Below are 20,959 nucleotides of genomic sequence, written 5' to 3' on the forward strand. Positions count from 1 at the left end.
ATTCCTACATTACCCTACTCTGAACTGCAATAGGCCCAAAACAGATTCTTTAAATCAATGCTATTCACAGCATACAGAGGGGTAGGTATCACACATGACTTCCCCTTTCCTGCATAAATAAAAGGAAGGTTTTAGCTTTAACATGGCAAAACTGCATAAAACAAAAGTTATCAAGCAAGAATTATAGTTATAATATTTGTAACTACTTTATCTTTTATCGTAACTAAGGAAAACTATAACTATCTATTATTCAACTCCATCAAAGACCCCAGAAGGATATAATATTACCTAAGTTAAAAGAAAGTGCATTGCAAGCAACTTGCAAAATTCTGGAATTGACAGAGACATCTTGCTGCCTGGACAGTCACCCAAAGTTCTTCTGTAACATTGTGGGCACCTATCTTCAGTCTACAGTCTAAAGTATCTGGCAGACTTTCCTATGAAGCAGGAAATTTGAAGATCTTTTATGCCTTGTACTGGCAAAGTTCATCAGTTGCTTTCTTCTGTGTCCTGGAAAATGTCTGGCAGTTTTCTCATGAGGCAAGATCCCTGAAGTCCTGTCTCACCTTCTTTAGGCAACTTCAGCAGTCATTCTTCTGTGGTTCCTGAATGTCCAGTTTATACAGCATAATATCAAGCAGTCTAGGCAAGAGCAGTTTCTTGCCCAAATGACTAACAAACTCCATAATGAGCCTCTTCAATGCCCATCATCTTCTTGAAGTAGATTGGTGCTGCCAGGAACAGATGTGTCTCATTGCCATGAAAAATCCTGTTCTTTTTTTTTAGACATATTTTTATTCTATGAAATTTACATGTGTTCAAAAAAAGCATGCGTTGCAAGGCTTTTCATTTTAAACAGAAGGGTCCCTTAAAAATGTATCTACATAATTTCTCTACATAGATGCACCTGTGCTGTACGTTCTCCAATAACAATACATGTAAGCTTCAACCATTATAGATAATTGGGTTTTCTTTTTTTTTTCATTCAAAAATTTACACTTCCTCCTCTCCTCCCATTCCCCTCTTGCTCCCCCACTCACTTTCCTCCTTCCCCCTCCCTCCTTAAGAGAAGGCAGGGAACCCTGCCCTGTGGGAAGTCCAAGGCCCTCCCCGCTACATCCAGGCCTAGGAAGCTGTGCATCCAAATAGACTGGGTCCCAAAAGGCCAGTACATGCAGTAGAGACAAATCCCAGTGCCTTTATCAATGGTTTCTCAGTCAACCCCAATTGTCAGCCACATTCAGAGAGTCCGGTTTGATCACATGCTCGTTCAGTCCCGGTCCAGCTGAAATCCTAAGTTTTTAACACATTTTAAATGCCATATTATATTCTGTTAGTCTTTGAAAGGTTTAAAGACTAACTATCCATCTGAAATATATCTCTATATACCTAGAAAAGCTAACTAACATGACTACAAGCTTAACTATTATAAATGATTATCTATTAACCTATATTTCTTAACTATATATTTATTTTTAAATGAGCTTCACAAACACAATACCTTAATCAAGAGCAGAAATATATATATAAATATATATATTGACCTTAAATTTGTCTTAATAAACCAAGATTCATACCAATGCAAAGTGTTCATCTCTATATCATATCCCCCTTTAAAAGTAAACAAACATTTATAAACAATATTCAGGAAATTGGGCATAGTTCTCTGTCAGGAGCCATTTCCCCCCAATCATTACAGGAACCATCACCCTGGGGAGTCTGCAGGGAACCTCACACCCATAATTATGTTCTATTGACAGAATCTGCCCCTCACCCAATTAACTGTTAATCTATTAGCAGAATACGCCTCACATTCCAGCTACCCAGGGAACCAGGTGTGGCAACTTGTGACTTCTTGGCCTGTCCGAATGTAACCTAGCCTACGTGACCGGAACCACGCGTGAGATCCCTTGCCCTGCCCCCCATTCCTTACCATATATAAACTGTAACCCGTCCCTAATAAACGGAGGCTTTGACAAATCTGCTTAGCCTCCTTCTTCTGTCTTAGCTCATTCCCTTCCAGGTAGCGCCCCTCCGAGACCCTGGAGTAACTCGATTGCCGGGTGGGTTACAACCCCTAGACTGAGTAACCCAGACCCCCAAACGCAATCCACAGTTCTCTACAAACTGCTTCCTGCTTTTTATTGGGTGAAGCATTTTTGGGGGAAGGTGATTTGTGAAGAGCTGTTCATGCAACTAGCACAAACCAGAAAGCCTTCTTAAAGGAGCCACACAGTTTTTGCTGTCAATGCTGAGTCAGAAAGATCTCTCTTAAAGGAGCCCCAGCACCCCTGCTTGCTGCCAGCAGACAGAGCCCATCCGGGGAAAAAAAAATGCAGCTACTAAGAATCTGTGCTAAATTCTGTTTTTTTTTTTGTGTGTGTGTGTGTGTGTGTTTAGAATTTTTTTTCCAAGCTCTCTCAGGTTTTATGTGGATATAGCTGGCCCATGTTGGTGCACCATTTTGGGAGCCTGCTGGAAGTGAATTATAGAAGATTTTTTTAGGGGGTGAGTATGGTATTCTGCCAGGGATTCTACCTAGGATTTTTTTTTTAAGATTTATGTGTTATGTATACAGTGTTCTGTCTGCACGTATCCCTGCATGCCAGAAGAAGGCATTAGATTTCATTACAGATGGTTGCGAGTCACCATGTGGGTACTGGAAATTGAACTCAGGACCTCTAGAAGACCAACCAGTGCCATCTTTCCAGCTTCCTCTTTACATGGAAGCTAAAGTGGGACAAATGGGAGCTGGGAGTGTTAGTTAGTTTTTCTCTCAAACCCGGGCGGCTAGATTTGGGTCCAGTGCCCAGAGCAGGAATTGCACTCCCAACTCTGACCTAGGCTGGTAGTTAAAAAGCCTCAGGCAAATGGCATTTTCATGAATTCATATCCCAGAAAGTTGGGCATCAAATGAAGGACGATTAATAAAAACTCAGGGTCAGAAATTGGGGTCCAACCTGAAGATCCAAAAAGTAAAACATCCAGCCACTAATTCTTATCGCGACCTTAGTCCGAAAATGGCAATTCTGCCTCCAGGAATCTCAGAATGAGACTGTGTTTCTGACAGTTATCCCCCCCCCCCCCAACACACATCTTATATTCCTCTCTAGGGCTAGGATTAAAGGTGTGCACCACTGGGATTAAAGGCGCGTGTCACTGTGGCTACTGGGATTAAAGGTATGTGTTACCATAACCTGGTCTATAAGGCTGACCAGTGGGACTATTTTACTCTCAGATCTTCAGGCAGTCTTTATTTATTAAAATATAATTGAAATGCCACTACATTCCTGTAAAGTCATGTAAATACCTAGTGGGTATGGTGGCCCATTTTGGGGTGTGGAGAATGGAAAACTCATATGGCCCATAAGATCTTTCAGAGGGGCCCAGGAATAAGCCAATTCTCTCTGATGACACTCAAGTGGTCAACAGATGGCAAGAGGCATCCCAGCTTGACTCTACAGCCTGCATGATTCAAGCCTTAGAAGTGGGAGACAGGGGATCCCCAAGACAAGCTGACTAGCAAGACCAGACATTGGAAAGCTCTGGATCTGATTAAAAGACCTTGCCTCAGTGAATAAGATGGAAGAGTGATGAAGGTCAATTCCCAACATTAATCTTGGACCTCCACATGTATGCGCACACACACATGTACCTACATCCATTCATATGTGCATCCACACACATTCAAAAAACATGCACAAACACACGCACAATGCAATACATATACATACATGAAAAAAAGAGAGGAATAAAGGGAAGGAGGAAGGGAAAAAGGATAAAAAAAATTACAAACAGAAGATGAGTGGAGAGACTACTGCACCAATCTTTGTAGTCTGGCAAGTATAAAGACGATGAGATAGAAAAGAGAAGAGACCCAATCAACAGTGACAGGAATGCTGAGGCTTCTTCCCAGGGAGGCTGGCAGAAACACTGTAGGGAGACAGGAATCCAAGAGGAGTTCCTGGTAAGAGAAGGTGGGAAGTTCATAGACCAGTGGGTAAACAAGGTTAAGAGCTATACCTCTCTTGATCAGATGGTGACAGAAGACACCAGCAGCCCTAGGAGAGAGAATCTTGTGGCTGGCCAGCCATTGGGACCATGAGACGTGAGGGGCCTCCTCCGCATCCCACACTTGTCTGATTCCTATCAGCTGGGGTTTACAAAAATACCAACCATGCAGGCCTCACTTGGAATAGCCTTGAGTCAGACTCCTGGGTGGGGTAGCAAAGAGTGCAGGCAAAGGGACAGGATGACATCCATGCCCATCTGCCACCTTCCAAGGATCCCTTCAGGGAGAAAAGGGTGAGAGAACAAACAGCAGGGGAGCGAGAAGCCAGTCCTGGAAAGAATGGGGAAGAGACAGGTGGGCAGCAGAACAGTTTTTAGCCTGGAGAATTCTGGCAGGTGATGCCACAGGCATCCCGTGACTGGTATCATCTTCACTGTCCTGGCTGCAGGTGGGAAGCAATTCTAGCTGCTCTGTGTCCTATATTGCCACCTGAACCTTGGGGCTAGTGTCATCAGAAGTGGAAAACGTGTGGTCCTGTCTATATAAATGAATTATGTCCGTTGCTCCTGAGCACACAGCAGACCAATCATAAATATCTGGAAGGGAAGTAAACGAACCTCTCATAGTCCTGAATGTCCAGCCTACTTTGTTCAGGGCACTCTTCGGCCATCTCCTCTCACCCCACAGGTGACTTCAAAAGCTACCAGAGCTGAGCTAATCTTTCACAGATGATGCCTATGGCCTCATCAGTATCTTTAATCTACTTGGTTTTCTGCATCAGGTTCACCAAAGGAGTATGGATAGTGACCTCCCAAATATGCTTAAGGCTATCCATATCCCTGGAGAAATCATAGCCAGCATGGAGATGACTTTGCTTTGGGGCTGTCTTTGAACCTAGGCCTTGTTTTTGCAGAGCTCTGTAACTCAGCAACTCACAGTTCTCTCTGCATCTCTAGGTCCCTATCCCTGAGGCAGAACTGGGAAATGGCCTCAAGTCCATGGAGTGTTGCAGTAGAGATGATGTTTCCACAGGAATCACCCAGTTAGATGGTGCTAACTATGCTGAACTAGGACCTAGGAGTTTCCTATCCTCTCATCTGTTCAACTAACACCCTCCTGGCTCTCTGATCCTTTCCCTTGCTATCCCTCTGATTCTTGGTTCTGAGACTATACATCATACCTCTCTAACTGCCCATGCTATGAACCAGTGTCAAGTGTGTTTTTCTACTCATCTTCCCAACCTGGGCAGCCCCAGTGCCTAGAGTAAAAGCTGACTACAGGCTAGTGAATGGACTGGCTATCACCTTCATGTGTATAGTAGATGAGGAGTCTCCCACCTGGAGGCAAGAGGACGATGAGATGGGCTTAGAGATACCACCCAGGGCTGCCAAGCCTGCTGAATTAGTAAATGGAGACCTAAGGGGCCCAAGGGGCTGAGGGAAAAGGTTCCATTCAGGTTACATAAAGGAAAAGAATGCCACATGATTTAGCTTTCCAGGAGTCACTGCTAAAGGCCTGACCCTGCCACCTGGTAACTCTCTGGGTCCTGGAACACTGCAGGGATAGGAGTGGGAATTGGAGGGATAGAGGCTGATCACACGTCATCTGCCTACTACACCCTTTCATGGGTCAGGTTAACAGTGTCTGCAGATACAAGTATGAAGGTGAACACAGAACATTGCAGAGGAGCTGAAGGCAGCAGAGAGAATGCTTCGCAGAGTGCTCTGATATAGTTTAATGCATTTAGACAATGCATGTTGTCTTCAAAAAGACAACACTGAGGGCTAGAGAAGAAGCTCAATGGTACAGTCCTTGCCTAGTATCCACAAGGCCTTGGGCTGATTCCTATGCGCTGCAAGGGAAAATTGTTGAAATATGAGCGGCGGGGCTGCGTCCCCAACACCCCGGCCACTTGGCTAGCTCATGCCGGGAAGATTCTAGCCTACATCCATCCGGGATTGGAGGAGCTTCATTGCGTGCATCTGCCTGGGAGAGCTGAGCATGGCGTCTCTGCTCCAGCAGAGCTGTCGGGTCTCTCCAGGAGCAGAGCAGAGTCTGACCTCACTTCCTCTTCCGCCCAGAATTCTATTCTGTTTACTCCTCCCATCTATGTTCTAAGCTGAGGCCAAGCAGTTGGTTTATTATAACTTAACCAATGAAATCAACAGATTGATATATGACACTCCCACATCAGAAAATAAAATCACTGTGGCTTTTCAGCGTCAGTAGGAAGACTGAAATGCTCAGTGAAATGCAAAGACTTCATCTGAACACTGGAATGCCAAAACCAGGGGTGGGGGTGGGGAAGGGCCATCAAGATAGCTCAGTCAATAAGGGTACTCTATCACCAAGCCTGATGACCTGAGTCCAATCCTTAGAACTCAAAAGTGGAAGAGACCCCACTTCTCAAGATGTCCTAACCTACACACACACACACACACACACACACACACACACACACACACCATTTATGACCAAGGACTTGTGTTCAAGAAAACTTGACGAAGACACATGCAAGATATAAGTGATAGGGAGGGAAAGGAGGGACATCTCGCTAATATTGGGTTGTGAGTAATAGGCAAGTTCCCAATACTCCACTGATGTAGCCCCCACCTATAGAAGAGCCACTGTGAGAACGTGGACACTGTACTTTGTTCATTATTATGTTCCCATTGATACCTAATAAATATAACAAACGGTGAAGGGTTTTAATGACAGGAAAAATAGTTTATCGTATAAGAAAAAAAAAAGAAACAAGGGCTAGGGGTTTGGAGTACAATGCTTATCTTGTAAGCATGAGTTTGATCCTCCAGAGTCCAAGCTTGTTTGGTTTTGTTTTGTTTTAAAGGAAAGCCATGGGGTGTTGGTATGTGCTTATAATCAGAGAGTTGAAGAGGCAACACAGGAAGATCTCTGGACTTCCTAAATGGTGGTGGTGGAGGAACCATAACAGCTGAGGGTATCCTCTGGCCTCCATATACACAGTTATACATGTGCATACACACACACACACACACACACACACACACACCACCACCACCACCACAACCACCATCACCACCATCACCAATAACAACAACAAACATGCACAATCCATATACACTACTCAGAAAAGGAGTGGGGTGGGGAGAGAAATGAAAAAAATTAATACACAGAGAATAGTGTGCAGGTATAGATCAGTTTCAGGACTCATGCAGGAGGCCCTTGATTCAGTCCCAAGCATTACAATAGAGGAATAAGTAAACCAAACTGTGTAGGAGAAACATAAGGAAAAAGATAGAAGACATTACTTAAAAGTCTTAGTCCCAGTAGTTGCACACACCTTTAATCTCAGCGCTCAGGAGGCAGAGGCAGGCAAATCTCTGAGTTCAAGTCCAGCCTAGTCTACAGAGCAAATTCCAGAACAGTCAGAGCTACACAGAGAAACCCTGTCTCAAGAAAACAAACAAAGAAGAGTCTTAACTATAGCTAGACCTAAGTGGTAAGTTTAATACATTTGTTTTGTTTTGGTTTGGTTTGGTTTTTGGCTGTCCTACAAATAGCTTTGTAGACAAGGCTGGTCTGGAACTCACAGAAATCTGCCTGCCTATGCCTCCCAAGTGCTGGGATTAAATACATGTACGACCACCACCTGGCTAGTTTAATATTTTTAAGAAAAGTAACTTACCAGCTGCTATCACTGAAACAACAACAAAATGAGGAATTGGGAAAGCACCATGTAAGATGGCTAGGAAATAATCCTCTCCCATTTATTCCTGTAGCCCAGTAACAACATATAAACCTGGGCCTGCAAGAAGGAGGAAGGTGCCACCTTAGACCTACAGAATCAAGATCTTTCATACCCTCTTCCTTGAACACCATGGGTCCCAAGAGCAGGTATGGTGTGGGTTCAATTGAGCCTTCTCAAAAAGATAGGTTGGAGTCTTAGCCCCCAGTAACCCAAGATGTACCCCTATTTTGAAAAGGGGGCACGTAGAAGTAATGGGTTTTAAATGCAGTCATTAGGATAGAGCCTGAGCCAAAAGGACTTTTTGCACATTTATAGAAAAGGGACACGTAAGCACTCACACACCTATGCAGATAAAGAGGCACAGATGGGGGGTACATCTACAAGGCAGCACAAAGGTCAGCAAACTGCCAGAAGCTTGGATAAGAATGTCTGTAGGAAGGACCCATCCCTGATGACACCCTGCACTTGAATTCCCAGCCTTCAGAACCCCAAGGTGATAAATGCTATCTTTTAAGCTAGGCAGTGTGTGGTACTTTGTCACAGAATTTCTGGCAAACTGTTACAGTGTGGGAAATTTCCCTCAGAGTTGCCTCAGCAAGTCACTTGAATTTCTAAGATCCAGTAAACCTTTCTAGAAAATGTAAGACAGTGGAGTTTACATTTTAGTCCTGAGATAAAGTTTTATACAGAAACCCAAATATAGAAAGTAGCAAAGGCCTGGTAAGATAGGTAATACCCACACACTTCCTGCATAGTAGCCCCTGAAAACCCCAATTCCAGATTTCTAGAAACCCCTGCCAGCACCCCATCCTGAGAATTGCAAAAGCAGAAACTGTCAGTATTCGGGCCTCTGTACTGGCCTGACGTTGGGGTATACTTTCTCAGCTGTAGCCACTAAGAGCACCTCCTGTGCACATTCACCATGTTCACCTTTAAAATAGTCCTGCCCACCTCCCATCTCTCCCTCTTTCTCTCTGTCTCTCTCTCTCTCCTCTTTTCTTTTCTGCCACTCCAGTCCCCAGAGGCCAGTCTCCACTCTCCCCTCCCCCTTTTCCCATTCACATTCCCCCAATAAAAAAATCCTTCCTCTGGAGCTCTGTCACATGGCATCTCTCTCTCATACGCCACTTTCTTTTTTCTAAATTACAACAGAAACCCACTGATCAAGAGCACAAATCATCTCATCAAAGCTGAGCCCAGGCGGTTCCTTCAAGAGAGTCAAGCCTGTTGTGAAGGTAATAAAGACCCGGAACCTGGAACTGATTCACCTTCACCCTCACAAGGTGCCAGCTGCACACAGTCACCTGACCTACCACATCTAAAATTACCTTGCCCTCCAAAGACAAGCAGATGCTTTGCTTTATCAGAGCATGGTTAAGTGGCAGAATGACAGATGTGTTGTAGCCTTATCACCCCAAGGTCAGCAGTGACGTGCACAGACACTTGATTACCCTGGTAATGAAATCAAGAGGTCACTACCAGTCTGACAGGCACTGGGTCACAAGGACAAGAAAGACTCATGTGATTGTCCCCTCTGGCCTACAAACCCTTCTAGGAGCACAAAGTCACCAAAGAGAAAAGCAATAATTTTCTACAGCAACTACGGAATCTAGTCTTCATTCACTGACTGATTTGGAGTTTTGAGAGTACTTTTGTTTGCTTGTTTGTTTTTCTGTTCGCTTGTTTTTTCTATTTAAAAAGATTTTAATTAACCTATTTGAGGGTTTGGATGTTTTGTCTGCACATATGTCTGTGTACCACATGCACAACTGATGCTCAAGGAAGTCAGAAGTTAACAAATCCCCATGAACTGCAGTTACAGCCAGTTGTGAGATGCCATGGGTGCTGGTAATTGAACCCTAGTTTCTCTGTAAGGAGTGCTCTAAATCACAGGGTCATCTCTCCAGCATCAAGTTATTTTGTTTTGTTTTAACAGTCTCAATACTTAGCCCAGGCTGAACTCATACTTGTGGCAATCCCCTCCAGCTTCTACTGCCTGAGTTCCGAGATTGTAATTATGTGTTATCAAGTCTGGCCATACTTATTTTATCTGTAACTATACCAATCACATGTCTTCTCTACAAAATTATCTTACAAATGAAATTGAGGCCCCAAGTGCCTGCCTCAGGGCTAGCCAGTGCATAGGCTTCTGAGATATATACCCTTTTAAGAAAACTTTCTAGCCAGAAGAGGAGTCTGGGTAACTCTGAGTCTTCTGGGATATGTTGTGCAATTGAAAGCAGGCAGGTACATGGGAAACTTATGGACGAGGGAAGGTGTTTTAGGAAGAAGGATGGCTCAGATAATTCCAGTCTCTGGGACACTGAACCTACTCACTCACCCACCGGTGTCAGGCAGAAAGTGATAACCCCATTCGTCACGTACACAGTGCAACTTTTCTGAGAAATTCAGAAGTCCTCTCAAAAGGTCCTTAAATCAGCACCATCATGATGATGAAAATGACAATAACAGATATGGGATAGTCTGTTGCCTACGTAATAGCCCTACCAATTTGACAGAAATGTCTCCCTCCACACAAAGAAGCTACAACTTAAAGAAATCAACAACTTGTTCCATACCCCCGACTTGAAGCAGCAGAACAACTCTTTGAGCTTGTCAGCAGTAATGAGACCATCCCTCCCAGCAACATCACTTTGACTCAAAGCTCACATATCTGCTGACTGAAATTGAATTAATAACCAATGAACAGGCTAATTCAAATTAGTATGGTTTGGGTGCTTTCCTGATAGGAACCTATCTTTTCCTCTGGGGATGTCACCAGGCTGTGACATCCTGTTAACGGTTCCTCGGAAAAAATAATACTTTGGTATAAGGCTCTCTCCACAGGGCTACTCTATTTTCCCCAGCCTTGGAACAAATGGCACACTAAGCACAGCAGCCATTCTCTTCCAACAGCCTCCTTCCTCACAAGTGTCACCCCTGCAGGGGAGTGGAAAGAGCTTTGATTTATCATATAGCTTTTGGATACAGAAATATTGACAAATGGTAAAACAATCAACTCTTTCACTCAAGCCCCTTTCTACCTTTTTTTTTTAAAATAAAGGAATAAAGTGTAAAATGATCCTGAGCTAAATAAATAAAATCCTACACTTTTTCCCAACAGAACCATTTATCACTAGGAAATATCTGCAGCCCTCAACAATCTTTTACCTTTATGGTGATGTTTTCAGGCTTTCAGTCTTTGGACATTCTGAGAACTTCTTTGATTTGGGTCCTCTTAACAAACTAACATGAATAATTAGCCTATTAACTAATAAAGTTGTAATTGGGCCCTATCCTCCCCTCTCATTCAGCTGTGTCTGCAATCACTTAGCTCAAGTCTGGAGCAAACAGGAAAAGCAGATACAAGGAGGAAGGAATTCCTGTCTTAATACTAGTACTGCCAATCACTGTTCTGATGTCTAGGCCAAGAGAGTAAGATCCAGACAGCCACTTTATCTGTCCATCAAACCATCCATCTGTCCTCTCCACCCACTTCACTGTGCCACAGTGGAGATTCAAATGGAGAGGAAACACTTGCCACTCTTCCCCATCTCAACAACTGGTCCCTCACCATCGTGGAATGATCTCAGTCAGGTGTCACGTCTGTGTTAGTCACTGTCTTATGCTCAGCCGTGATTACGCTCCAGGGAGCAAGAATCTGTTTTGCACCCCTGGTGGGTGGCACACAGCAAATGCAAACATCACTGACTAAGTAGGTAAGTATGCAATGCCCAATATACAAGGCACAATAAAGAAGAAAAAGACGAAACATTTGTTCCATGGAGGGCATAATGAGTCTCCATGGTTAGGTACTGGTTGGAGCATAGGGCCCAAATGTTTGCAGTTAGAGGGTGCTAGGGAGTGGAAAGCTGTAGTTCAAAGCCAAAGAATTACACTGTCTTGGGAGGGTCATTTAGCTCTGAAAGCCTGCCCACTCACTTATAAACTGGAAAGAAGGTTTTAGACAGCATATTCCAAATTCCTTGAGTTAGGGATTCTCTATAAAACTAACATTACTGTACTAAGCACCCAAGTTGTAGCTTTGCAAGGCCAAAGACTGAGACAGGAACCCAGGCTTACCATCCTAAACAGTGTTGTGGGAATTTGGTCCAATGGACAATTGTTTGGGATGACTTAGCCCAATGGGCATGGTCTTCTCCGGAGACGTGTGACCCAATAAAACCCAGGGGTGGGGGTAAGGATCACACACTCTCTTGGACTGTGGAGGGCTCACTGAAGCCATGGCTTGGTGACCTTCTCCAGATCTTTCCCATCTCCCTTGGAAGCAAGAGGCGGTGGCAGCTGGACCAGCAGTGGTGTCACTGATTCGTTTCTGTATTGTGAGTGCACTGTATTAAATAAACCTGATTTTATCCCGGACCTCCTTTTCTGCATTAAAACTGTGCACAAAAGATCATGGCTTAGCTCTTATGACTATCCTGGTATTTCTTGTCTTTGAGGATAGGAGTAGAGAAAAGAATGAAATTAGATACTTTCAAGTTTAAACCCCTAAGTCTAAAAACTTTCATTACTTTAAGTCAAAAACATTAGCTGAGGTTAAATTTAGTCACAGCAAATACATGTCATAAACTTTTTTTAAAAGAGCCCTAATTTAAATATTTTGTGTCATTCTTCATCCAGCCAATATTAATAAGCCCTAGTATGTGCCAGGCAGTACTTAGGGAGTGAACCAGGTAAAACACAGCCACTTCTAGCACAGAACAGTTGGTCCAGTGAAAAAGACAGAAAACATACAAATGAATGAATAAATGAAGATGACTTTAAATGGGTTTATGAGCACAGACCATTTAATAAATAGCTCTATGTGAAAAAATGCAAGTATAGCAGGCTCTTCTTTAGATGGCTTCTTTTTGGAAGTAACATTTCTTCTGGGACCTTAAAGTACTCTGGCAAAACAAAGTGTGGGAAATGACATTCTAGATAAAGGGGATAGCAGGGCAAAGACCCCAGAGATAAAAACAAGCCTAAGGAATTCACAGGACAACAGAGTGTCCAGAGCATCTGTGGATGAAGGAGACAATGACCCAAGGACACTGAGGGCTGACTGCAGAAGGCAAGATAGAGACAGTGCTGCCAAGGGTTTGTGGACTCCCATGGAGGAATATATCGCCCAGCCTTTCATCAAGGTCTACCTAAAAATTCACACTTCCTTTGATTACAAGGATTCCTTTGATTCCTAAGATTCCTTGGATATCTTAGTTGCTGCAGATATCCAAAAATACCATTTATACGCATCATAGATGTAAAATCACAATAGCTACTAACCAGCTGTTAGACCTCGTTATTTCAAGTATTAACAAAAAACGCACACATTTCTATAGTTTATATTTTAAAGGTATTTAATAACTGTAGTTGAAAGTAACTGATTCCCTTGGTAACTCTGTATATTCCATTTTGCACATGTAAAAAGTATTATTCTGAAAAAGGGTCCTTAGACTTCACCCCAGCCAAAGCTTTTTGTCACTTAGGACCTACGACCCACAGGTCAGAGTTAGAGGTTCATTCCAAGCAGGGTAGAAAAGTGGATGTGGGTGTGGGTGCAACAGAGTAGTAGCTGTCATTTTCTTAAGTCATCCGGGGGTCTGGGTAGAGAGGATCTGTGGCTGCCCAAGGCAAGGCTGAAGGCAGGAGAGGCTGTGGCTTTCAGTGACCACTGTTCTAGATGATTCTAAGCAGAATCTCAGGGTCTTTGTGAACTTGGCTCCTCTCTCTGCCGCACAGCCTTTCTACTGCACCGCCCCACACTGCCTAGTGGGCCCTATTCAGAGCCTGCCTTGGGACATCTTCCCAGGGAGCTTCAGAAAATGAGCTCATATGTCCACAAGAAAAACAAACTTGGTGTTTGCCACTGTTTGGTTTGTATATTGGTCTAGAAAAGAAATGGGATTTTTTTTTTTATGTAAGAAAGCCTTCCAGTAGGACCCCAGCAGTGGCTGGGCAAACACCACTGCAACAGACTATAAACAGACAAGAAGGCCCAACCCCTGGCCCAGGCCCATGTGTGGCAGTCCCTCAGCTTACATCGGCCTTCCTGTTTTTTCCAGCCTCTTCCACACTGCATCAACACACAGAGGCTTTTCAACACCATCTCAGAGAACTGAAACATCATTCTCACACAGCAAGCCTGGTTCTCATACCCATGGGTAGAGACTCCACCAAGAGACCTGAAGATGGACTTAAACAGGGTGGAGCTGTTGGGTAAGGGTCCATAGTCCAGGAAACTCTGACAGCGTAATCTTGGGCTCCCAGACCTCAAACCTAGAAGTGAACAGAATAGGGAAGCCAGGAGTTGAAGGATAAGCAAGAAGCCCCCTAGGAGAGAAGGGTGCAAAGAAGGCCCCTAAACTTGTATGAAATACCTCGATATAGCTGGAGTCTAGGTAGGGACAATTAGCTCCCCTTCAAAAGAGAAGCTATATGTCCCTCAGAGAACAGAAGTAGAAAGGAATAAGATGCTGTCTTGGGATCTAGGATCAGGTTACTAATGAACTGAATGTCTGCATCATTATGAACTCTAATATCCAACACAATGGATTAAGAGAGGAGCCATATGAATGAAAACAGAGCCCTAACAGGGAAAGGAATGAGAAAGTGTGCTTCCTTCTATTGTGAAGGACACAAGGAAACCATCTACAAAGCAGAAATGGTCCTTCATCTTGGACATTTAGAATGAAACAAAAGTGAACATCTATTGTTCAATGCTGTGGGATAATGTGCTTGTACACTGTAAAGATTTGTCACTCGTATGAGTTTAATAAAACACTGATTGACCAGTAGCCAGGCAGGAAGTATAGGCAAAGTGACCAGACAAGGAGAATTCTGAGAAGAGGAAAGGCAGAGACACAGTCACCAGCCAGACACGAAGCAAGATGCAAAGGTCTTACTAAGAAAAGGTACCAAGTTACATGGCTAAACGTAGATAAAAATTATCAGTTAATTTAAGTTGTAAGAGCTACTTAATAATGAGCCTCAGCTAATAGGCCAACTAGTTTATAATTAACATAAGCCTCTGTGTGTTTCTTAGGGACTGAAAGGCTAAGAGACCAGGCAGGACAGAAATTTCTGTCTATAGTTCAAGCCACTCAGTCCATGTTATCTGTAATAGTGATCTACACTGATTATAGACTATACATATATATATATATAGTATACATATATATTGCATATATATAGTATACATATACATATATTGTATACAGAGGCTATACAAAAACAAAGTCTAAGTGAGTTTGTCAATGCAGGTATAGCCAAAGAAGCAGGTCTGCACTGTGTGCACAGTATACAAGTTACACTGTGTGTGCCTTTCTAAACATTCACTTTTTAAATACTTTATTTTAGGTGATGGATATTTTGTCTGCATATATGTATTGTACAATGTGCATGCCTGGTATTTAAGGCACCCAACAAAAAGCATTGGATTTTTTGGAACTAGAATTACAGATGGTTGTGAGCTACCATATGGGTTCTGGGAATCAAACCTGAATACTCTGAAAGAGCAGCCAGTGTTCTTAACCACTGAGCCAACTATCCAGCCCTATCTGCTCCTTTCAAGAAGGAATAGGTTAGCTCTTTTCTTTTTTCTCATGAAGAAGGGCTTTTTTGTCCATATGCACTAGTATATTAGGCTTTGTTTCCCACAAGACTTTGTCAGGAACATAACAGAAACAAAAAGAAAACCCTTTTATTCCTCACATCTCAATGTCCTCACCCATCTGCCTTCGCTCTACCTTCCAGAATCGTCTGTTTCCCGGAGTTTCCCTTGGTAGAAAGGGACAGAGAACACTGCATCTACTCCTTCCTGTTTGGAACTAGAAATCCCTGCAAATCATATTTGCATGTTTTTATACTCTTAAGAAATACATGAACTCAGTAAAGCAAAATATATGACTTTTTTCATATGGATGGCAGAGATATACTGAGTTCAGCAGACCCATTTAGTGTGTTTGCTAGTCCCTACAGGAGCTAAGCCCATGTTAGGACTAAAGACAATTAGGCCGAGTCAATAGGCTGCTGGTTCCATCATGAAGACCAGCCTCCCAAGTAAGAGGGATGGTAAGCCTAAAACAAAGTGGCCTCCCAAGGGCAGGATGCATGGGATCTAGGAAAATCAGGGCATTCTGCCTGGGGACTCCAGCTAGCCATGGCCCATCTTCTTTGCTCTCCCTTGATCTGGAATACTGCAGGCCATTTAAACAGTCATTGTGCTTCAGTTTTCCCTTCTGGAATAAAATAACAACACCTGCCTCAAAGATACCAGGGAAGTAACCCATCCTGGCACACACCAAATAGTGAACAAATACTGGTTGTATTTTTTGACCCATCAGCCAAAGATGGCAGATGGAGCCAGAATTCCTGTATCTGCTTAGCTGAGTTGCACTGGCCTGGTTGTACAGAGACTTTGGCAGCTAAAGTGTTCCTTACCTATGGTTCTTCGGAGGTCGTCACACTGGCTGATGTGAGGAAACTTCAGGATTTCCTTCCACTTCTTGCTTTTCCCTTTGCGCTTTCCTCCACCCCCTGCAGAAATGGAAAGATGCCACTGATGTTGGTGCTGCCCAAAGCTCCAGAGCCTGCATCCCACTCCCATGAGTCTCTCCACCAGCTTCTGGGCTTTAGATCAAGTCGGTGACATGCCCTAAGCCCAACATATTCATTCATTCATTCATTCATTCATTCATTCATTCTCTCTCTCCCTCTCTTTCCCCCCTTCCTCTCTTCTTCCCTCCCCACCCCCTCCCTCTTTCTCTCTTTTTTCCTTTATACTACCAAGCCACATGGAAGAAAGAAGTCGTTTAGGTCTACCCAGCTCACAGATGGCAGAGTTAAGACCCTAGCTTGAAGATGCCAGTGCTCCTGCTCCTCACTGGCCTGTCTGTAACAAGTTTAATACTCTTAAAGGTTCAGAAGATCAAAGGAAAACACTGGGGTCAGAGCATCCTGTAATAGATGGGAAGAGTGGAGGGCTCAAGTCTGTGAGCTCCCAGGAGCCAAAGACTAGACCCCTGCAGGGTTCCTTCAATTAGACACACATGTAGTTTGTTTGCCTGCTCTTGGCAAACAGGTTGCTAATATTTAAACACAAAGACACTCTGCATTCAAACTCAGATTCTGGACTTCTTGTCCATAGTCAGGCTTCCCACATGGCAAGAACCAGCTAGAACTGGGTAAGAGTTGCCCCATGAACAGGATACCAGATACCCAGATGAGCTATCCCCACCAGCTAGGCACCCTCTTGGAAATCTGTCTACTCTCTATAACGTTGTTTGTTTGCTTGCCTGGTTGCTCCAGAGGGTGGTACACGCAACCTCATAGAAAGGTAAGCAGGTGAACTAGGGTAGGTATGCCCATTCCAAATGCTAAGGACCTGAAAGGGCCATCAGAACTCATGTGGCCCATATGGTTTTCATTCCCATTCCTACACTACTGATTTCTGGAGCTTGCTGGGATGTAGAATCTCTTTTTGCATCATAAAATAGCATAAATTGGTGGTTTTAAGTGTAAAATTCAGTAGCATAAAGAGAGTTCATATTGCTGTATAAATGTCACCACTAGCCATCTCTAGAACATTTTTGTCATCCCAAAATGTAAACATGAATTGTTAAAAAAAAAAATTCCCCATTCATTCTCTTCAATTTTCTTTCTCAAGTAAAATCTACTTGGTAAAGTCATTTCTCTTTGGTGTCTTACCTAGTTCATGTAGAACAATGCCTGTAAGGTCTAGCCATAACATAATACACATCAGAAATTTATTCCTTTTTAGGGCTGAACAACATTTGCTTATACAGACATATTTCTGTTTTGTTTTGAAAAAAGGTCTCATGTAGCCTACCTAGGCTGTTCTTGAATTCTCTGTGTAGCCACACCTGACTCTGAACTTCTGACCCTAGTATCCCTACTATGCAAGTGCTGAAGTAATAGGTATGCAACACCACCCTCAGTTTATGTGGCACTTGGAAATAGAGCTCTGAGCTCTGCATTGCAGACAAGCACTCTACAAACTGAACTACATCCTGCCCCCTGAATACAGGTTTCCCCGTCTGTCTACGGATGCTGGAGTGTCTCCTAATTTGAGGCAAATATATGTTCCATGGATATTTTTGTGTTCAAGCATCTGTTTCAGGCTCTATTTTTAATCCCTCTGGGTATATTCCAGGGAGAGAAAAGCTGCTAGGTCACACAGCAAGTCAATTCTTTAAAAAAAAAAAAAAATAGATGTTGCACCTTTAACAATGAAGATGCCCCCAGACTGTGATTTCACTCTCTGATTAGAACCTAAGAATGTGACTTCTCCAAGGCTCCCAGGTTTTTCTAGAATAACTGGGCTATGGAAAGCAGGTATCTGCTTCTCACAAGCAGTAACTTAGGGAAAATTAACAGATTTACTAATTCATTCAGCCAGGATGTGTTGGGCATCTCCTGAGTAGTGATACCTCTGCAGGTTCTGGGACACAGTAGTCATGTCCACAGAAGACAGAAGTCAAACTTTCCTCTGGTGATTTTCAACCCCCAAAACTACTTCCCAGGAAACATCTCAAAACATCTGGAGATACTTAACTGTCACAGACTACTATAGCAGTTGATGGGCACAGCACAAGGCTGTGAATAAATATCACACCATAAGCTGGGCAGCGTCCCAAGACATAGAATATTGGCTCTAAAACGTAGCAATGTGGAGAAACCTTATTTTATCTAATGGCAGCACTTAAGAAGGGACCAGTTTGGGGGAGGTTTGTTGATTATGAGGACAACTGTCTAGGACATTAAAAGAGGTGGGCAAAGTGAGCCACCTGGAGGAAGAAACACTGAAGCTGGGCTCAAAAACTTCAGTGGACTTTAGGAAGTAAAGAAGGCACATGCAGGCAGTGTTAGTGCACACTTTTAATCCCAGCAGTGGCAGGTGAATCTCTGAGTTCCAAAGCCAGCCTGGTCTACAGAGTGAGTACCAGGACAGTCAAGGCTACATAGAGAAACCCTGTCTTCAAAAACCAAAAGAAAAAAGATGAAAGAAGAACAAAAAGAAGACACACTCTGCACCATGGAGGCTGCACAGGGACAGGGTGCAGGCTCCTCCGTGGTACCTGGGTAGCTTTCCTCCTAATCCTTACATCTTCAGTTTCTAGAACAAGGCTAACAAATTGTGGAAGACAGAATAATGCTGCCCAAAGATGTCCTAATCCTGAGAATCTGTGAAAATGTTAAATTACATGGTGGGGGGAGGGGTAAGGTTAAAAAAGAATTATAGGCAACAAGAGAGACATTTTCTTAAATTACCCAGACAGGCTAATCATTGTCAACTTCAATACATTTTAAATCACCTAGGGACTGAATCTTCTGAAATCTTGAACCAAAATAAATCTTTTCTTATGTTGTTTCTGGCACTAATTTGGTCTCAACAACATAAAACAACCAGTAATAGGTCCAGTGGAACCAAGGAAGGGAGACTCATCAGATCTGATTAAGGAAACATGAGGGAAAAAAAACTAGCCTAGCCATTGTGAGCTGTGAAGATGGAAGGGACCTTAAGCCAAAGAATATAGGAGACCTGCAGAAACTAGAAAAGATCAGAGATTCTTCTCTGGAAACCCAGAAGAAGCCAGCTTTGCTCATACCTTGTTTTTAAGTCAGTGAGACATGGGCCAGACTCTCAGCCTACAGAACTGTAAGTTAATAATATGCATGGTTTTGATCCACTTAGTTCTACAAAATAGTGTGTGTTGTTTCAATCCACTTAGTTTATGGCAACTTTTATAGTCACCTGATGTGGGATTCCCCTCTGTATGCTGTGAATACCATTGGTTAATAAAGAAACTGCCTTGGCCTGTGATAGGGTAGAGTAAACCTAGGCTGGGAAAACTAAACTGAATGTTGGGAGAAAGAAGGGCAGAGTCAGGGAGAAGCCATGAAGGCACAGCCAGAGACAGACGCCTAATGTTGCCAGTAAGCCACAACCACGTGGCGATACACAGATTAATGGAGATGGGTTAAATTAATATGTAAGGGTTAGCCAATAAGAAGCTAAAGCTAATGGTCAGGCAGTGATTTAATTAATACAGTTTCTGTGTGGTTTTTGGGGGAGTCTGGGCAGCCAGGAAACAAACAAGCACCCCCCCCCACAACAACAACCAGAGGCAAATGATACAGGATTCTTTCAGCAGAGTGCTTCTTTTCCTACAAAAATGACCTCCACACCTACATCTGGCCCTTTAGTTCTGCAAAAGGTCGCACAATAAACCCAGCCTCCTGTAACTCCTATAACACTGCAACAATGCCTAATGTCTTAACAAACAAACCTGCCTCAAAGAAGTCAGCACTTCCAGACAAATAGCACAAATAGGCTGTTGTTTCTAAATTACATATTTAATGACTGAAAATGTTTGTTATTTCAGTAGAACTTGATTATATCTCTGTCTCTTGAGATACAAAGCTAGGCCCAATCCCATTACTGTAGAAATTCCTCCATCATCCTGGCCACAGCTGTCCCCAGGCCCACTGTACTACTTTAGTGGGACGTCAAGCCTACAAGGTGCCTAGAACCCTACATCCTACCTGCTTCCTGGGGCCCAGACAGGCCTCAGCAGGAACAGTTAGTATTTCTCAGATCTAACCACCTGGGAGCCCACAGGCTCAGCTCATTTTCTTGGCTACATTCAACCCTACATTCATCTTCTCCCTAGTCCACCAAACATGGGCTTCTACACTGCTCTACTGGGAACACCCCCTTCCTGCTTTCCTTAGTGTTTCTCACTCCCGCTTCCAGTATCCACTTGTACCACCATCCTGGAGGCCTTCTCTGACCTGGTCAGCTGAAGGACATCTGTTTTCCACCTTATCCATATGGCTTGGCAGAGTTTGGGGAGCTTTGGTTGTTGGCTCACTCTATCTCCTGAACATACAATCAGCTTACAGATCACTCCTCCATTCTTTCAGCACATTTTCAATGAGTACTAGTGGCCATCCCTGAGCTCACAATGTCTAGATATCATCCTGTGCATTGGTGTGGTTGCCCACACTGATAGCAGGCATACAACAGAAAAGACCCAGTCTTGCATTTTCTACCATTCTCTCTCAGCCTGTGGTAAACACTCGGTGTCTGCTCATAAGATGGGAATGTGCGCTTTGTCCCAGACACCTGCGCAATCCTGTTTCTTGCAGTCTTTCCTGCCCCTCTATCTGTCAAAGCCGCACCCGGCCTC

At 43.4% G+C, this 20,959-nt stretch overlaps 1 protein-coding gene across 5 annotated transcripts in view; it reads right to left on the bottom strand.

The window, feature by feature from the left end:
* The window catches only part of Grk5 (G protein-coupled receptor kinase 5), a 200,544-nt gene that overhangs the window by 101,870 nt on the left and 77,715 nt on the right, over positions 1 to 20,959 (bottom strand). For 3 of the 5 annotated variants that reach the window (XM_050148688.1, XM_050148706.1, XM_050148695.1), the window contains one exon: positions 16,188 to 16,283. The exons of 1 other annotated variant lie outside the window; for it this stretch is intronic. In XM_050148688.1, coding sequence (XP_050004645.1) covers positions 16,188 to 16,283 — 96 coding nt within the window. Of the gene's footprint in view, positions 1 to 16,187; positions 16,284 to 20,959 lie in introns of those variants that run through there. One more of the 5 variants, XM_050148715.1, reaches the window with a different exon arrangement.

Source organism: Alexandromys fortis, unplaced genomic scaffold, assembly GCF_014885135.2.
Source record: "Alexandromys fortis isolate MF-2015 unplaced genomic scaffold, M_Fortis_MF-2015_v1.1 scaffold_16, whole genome shotgun sequence".
Taxonomy (NCBI): domain Eukaryota; kingdom Metazoa; phylum Chordata; class Mammalia; order Rodentia; family Cricetidae; genus Alexandromys; species Alexandromys fortis.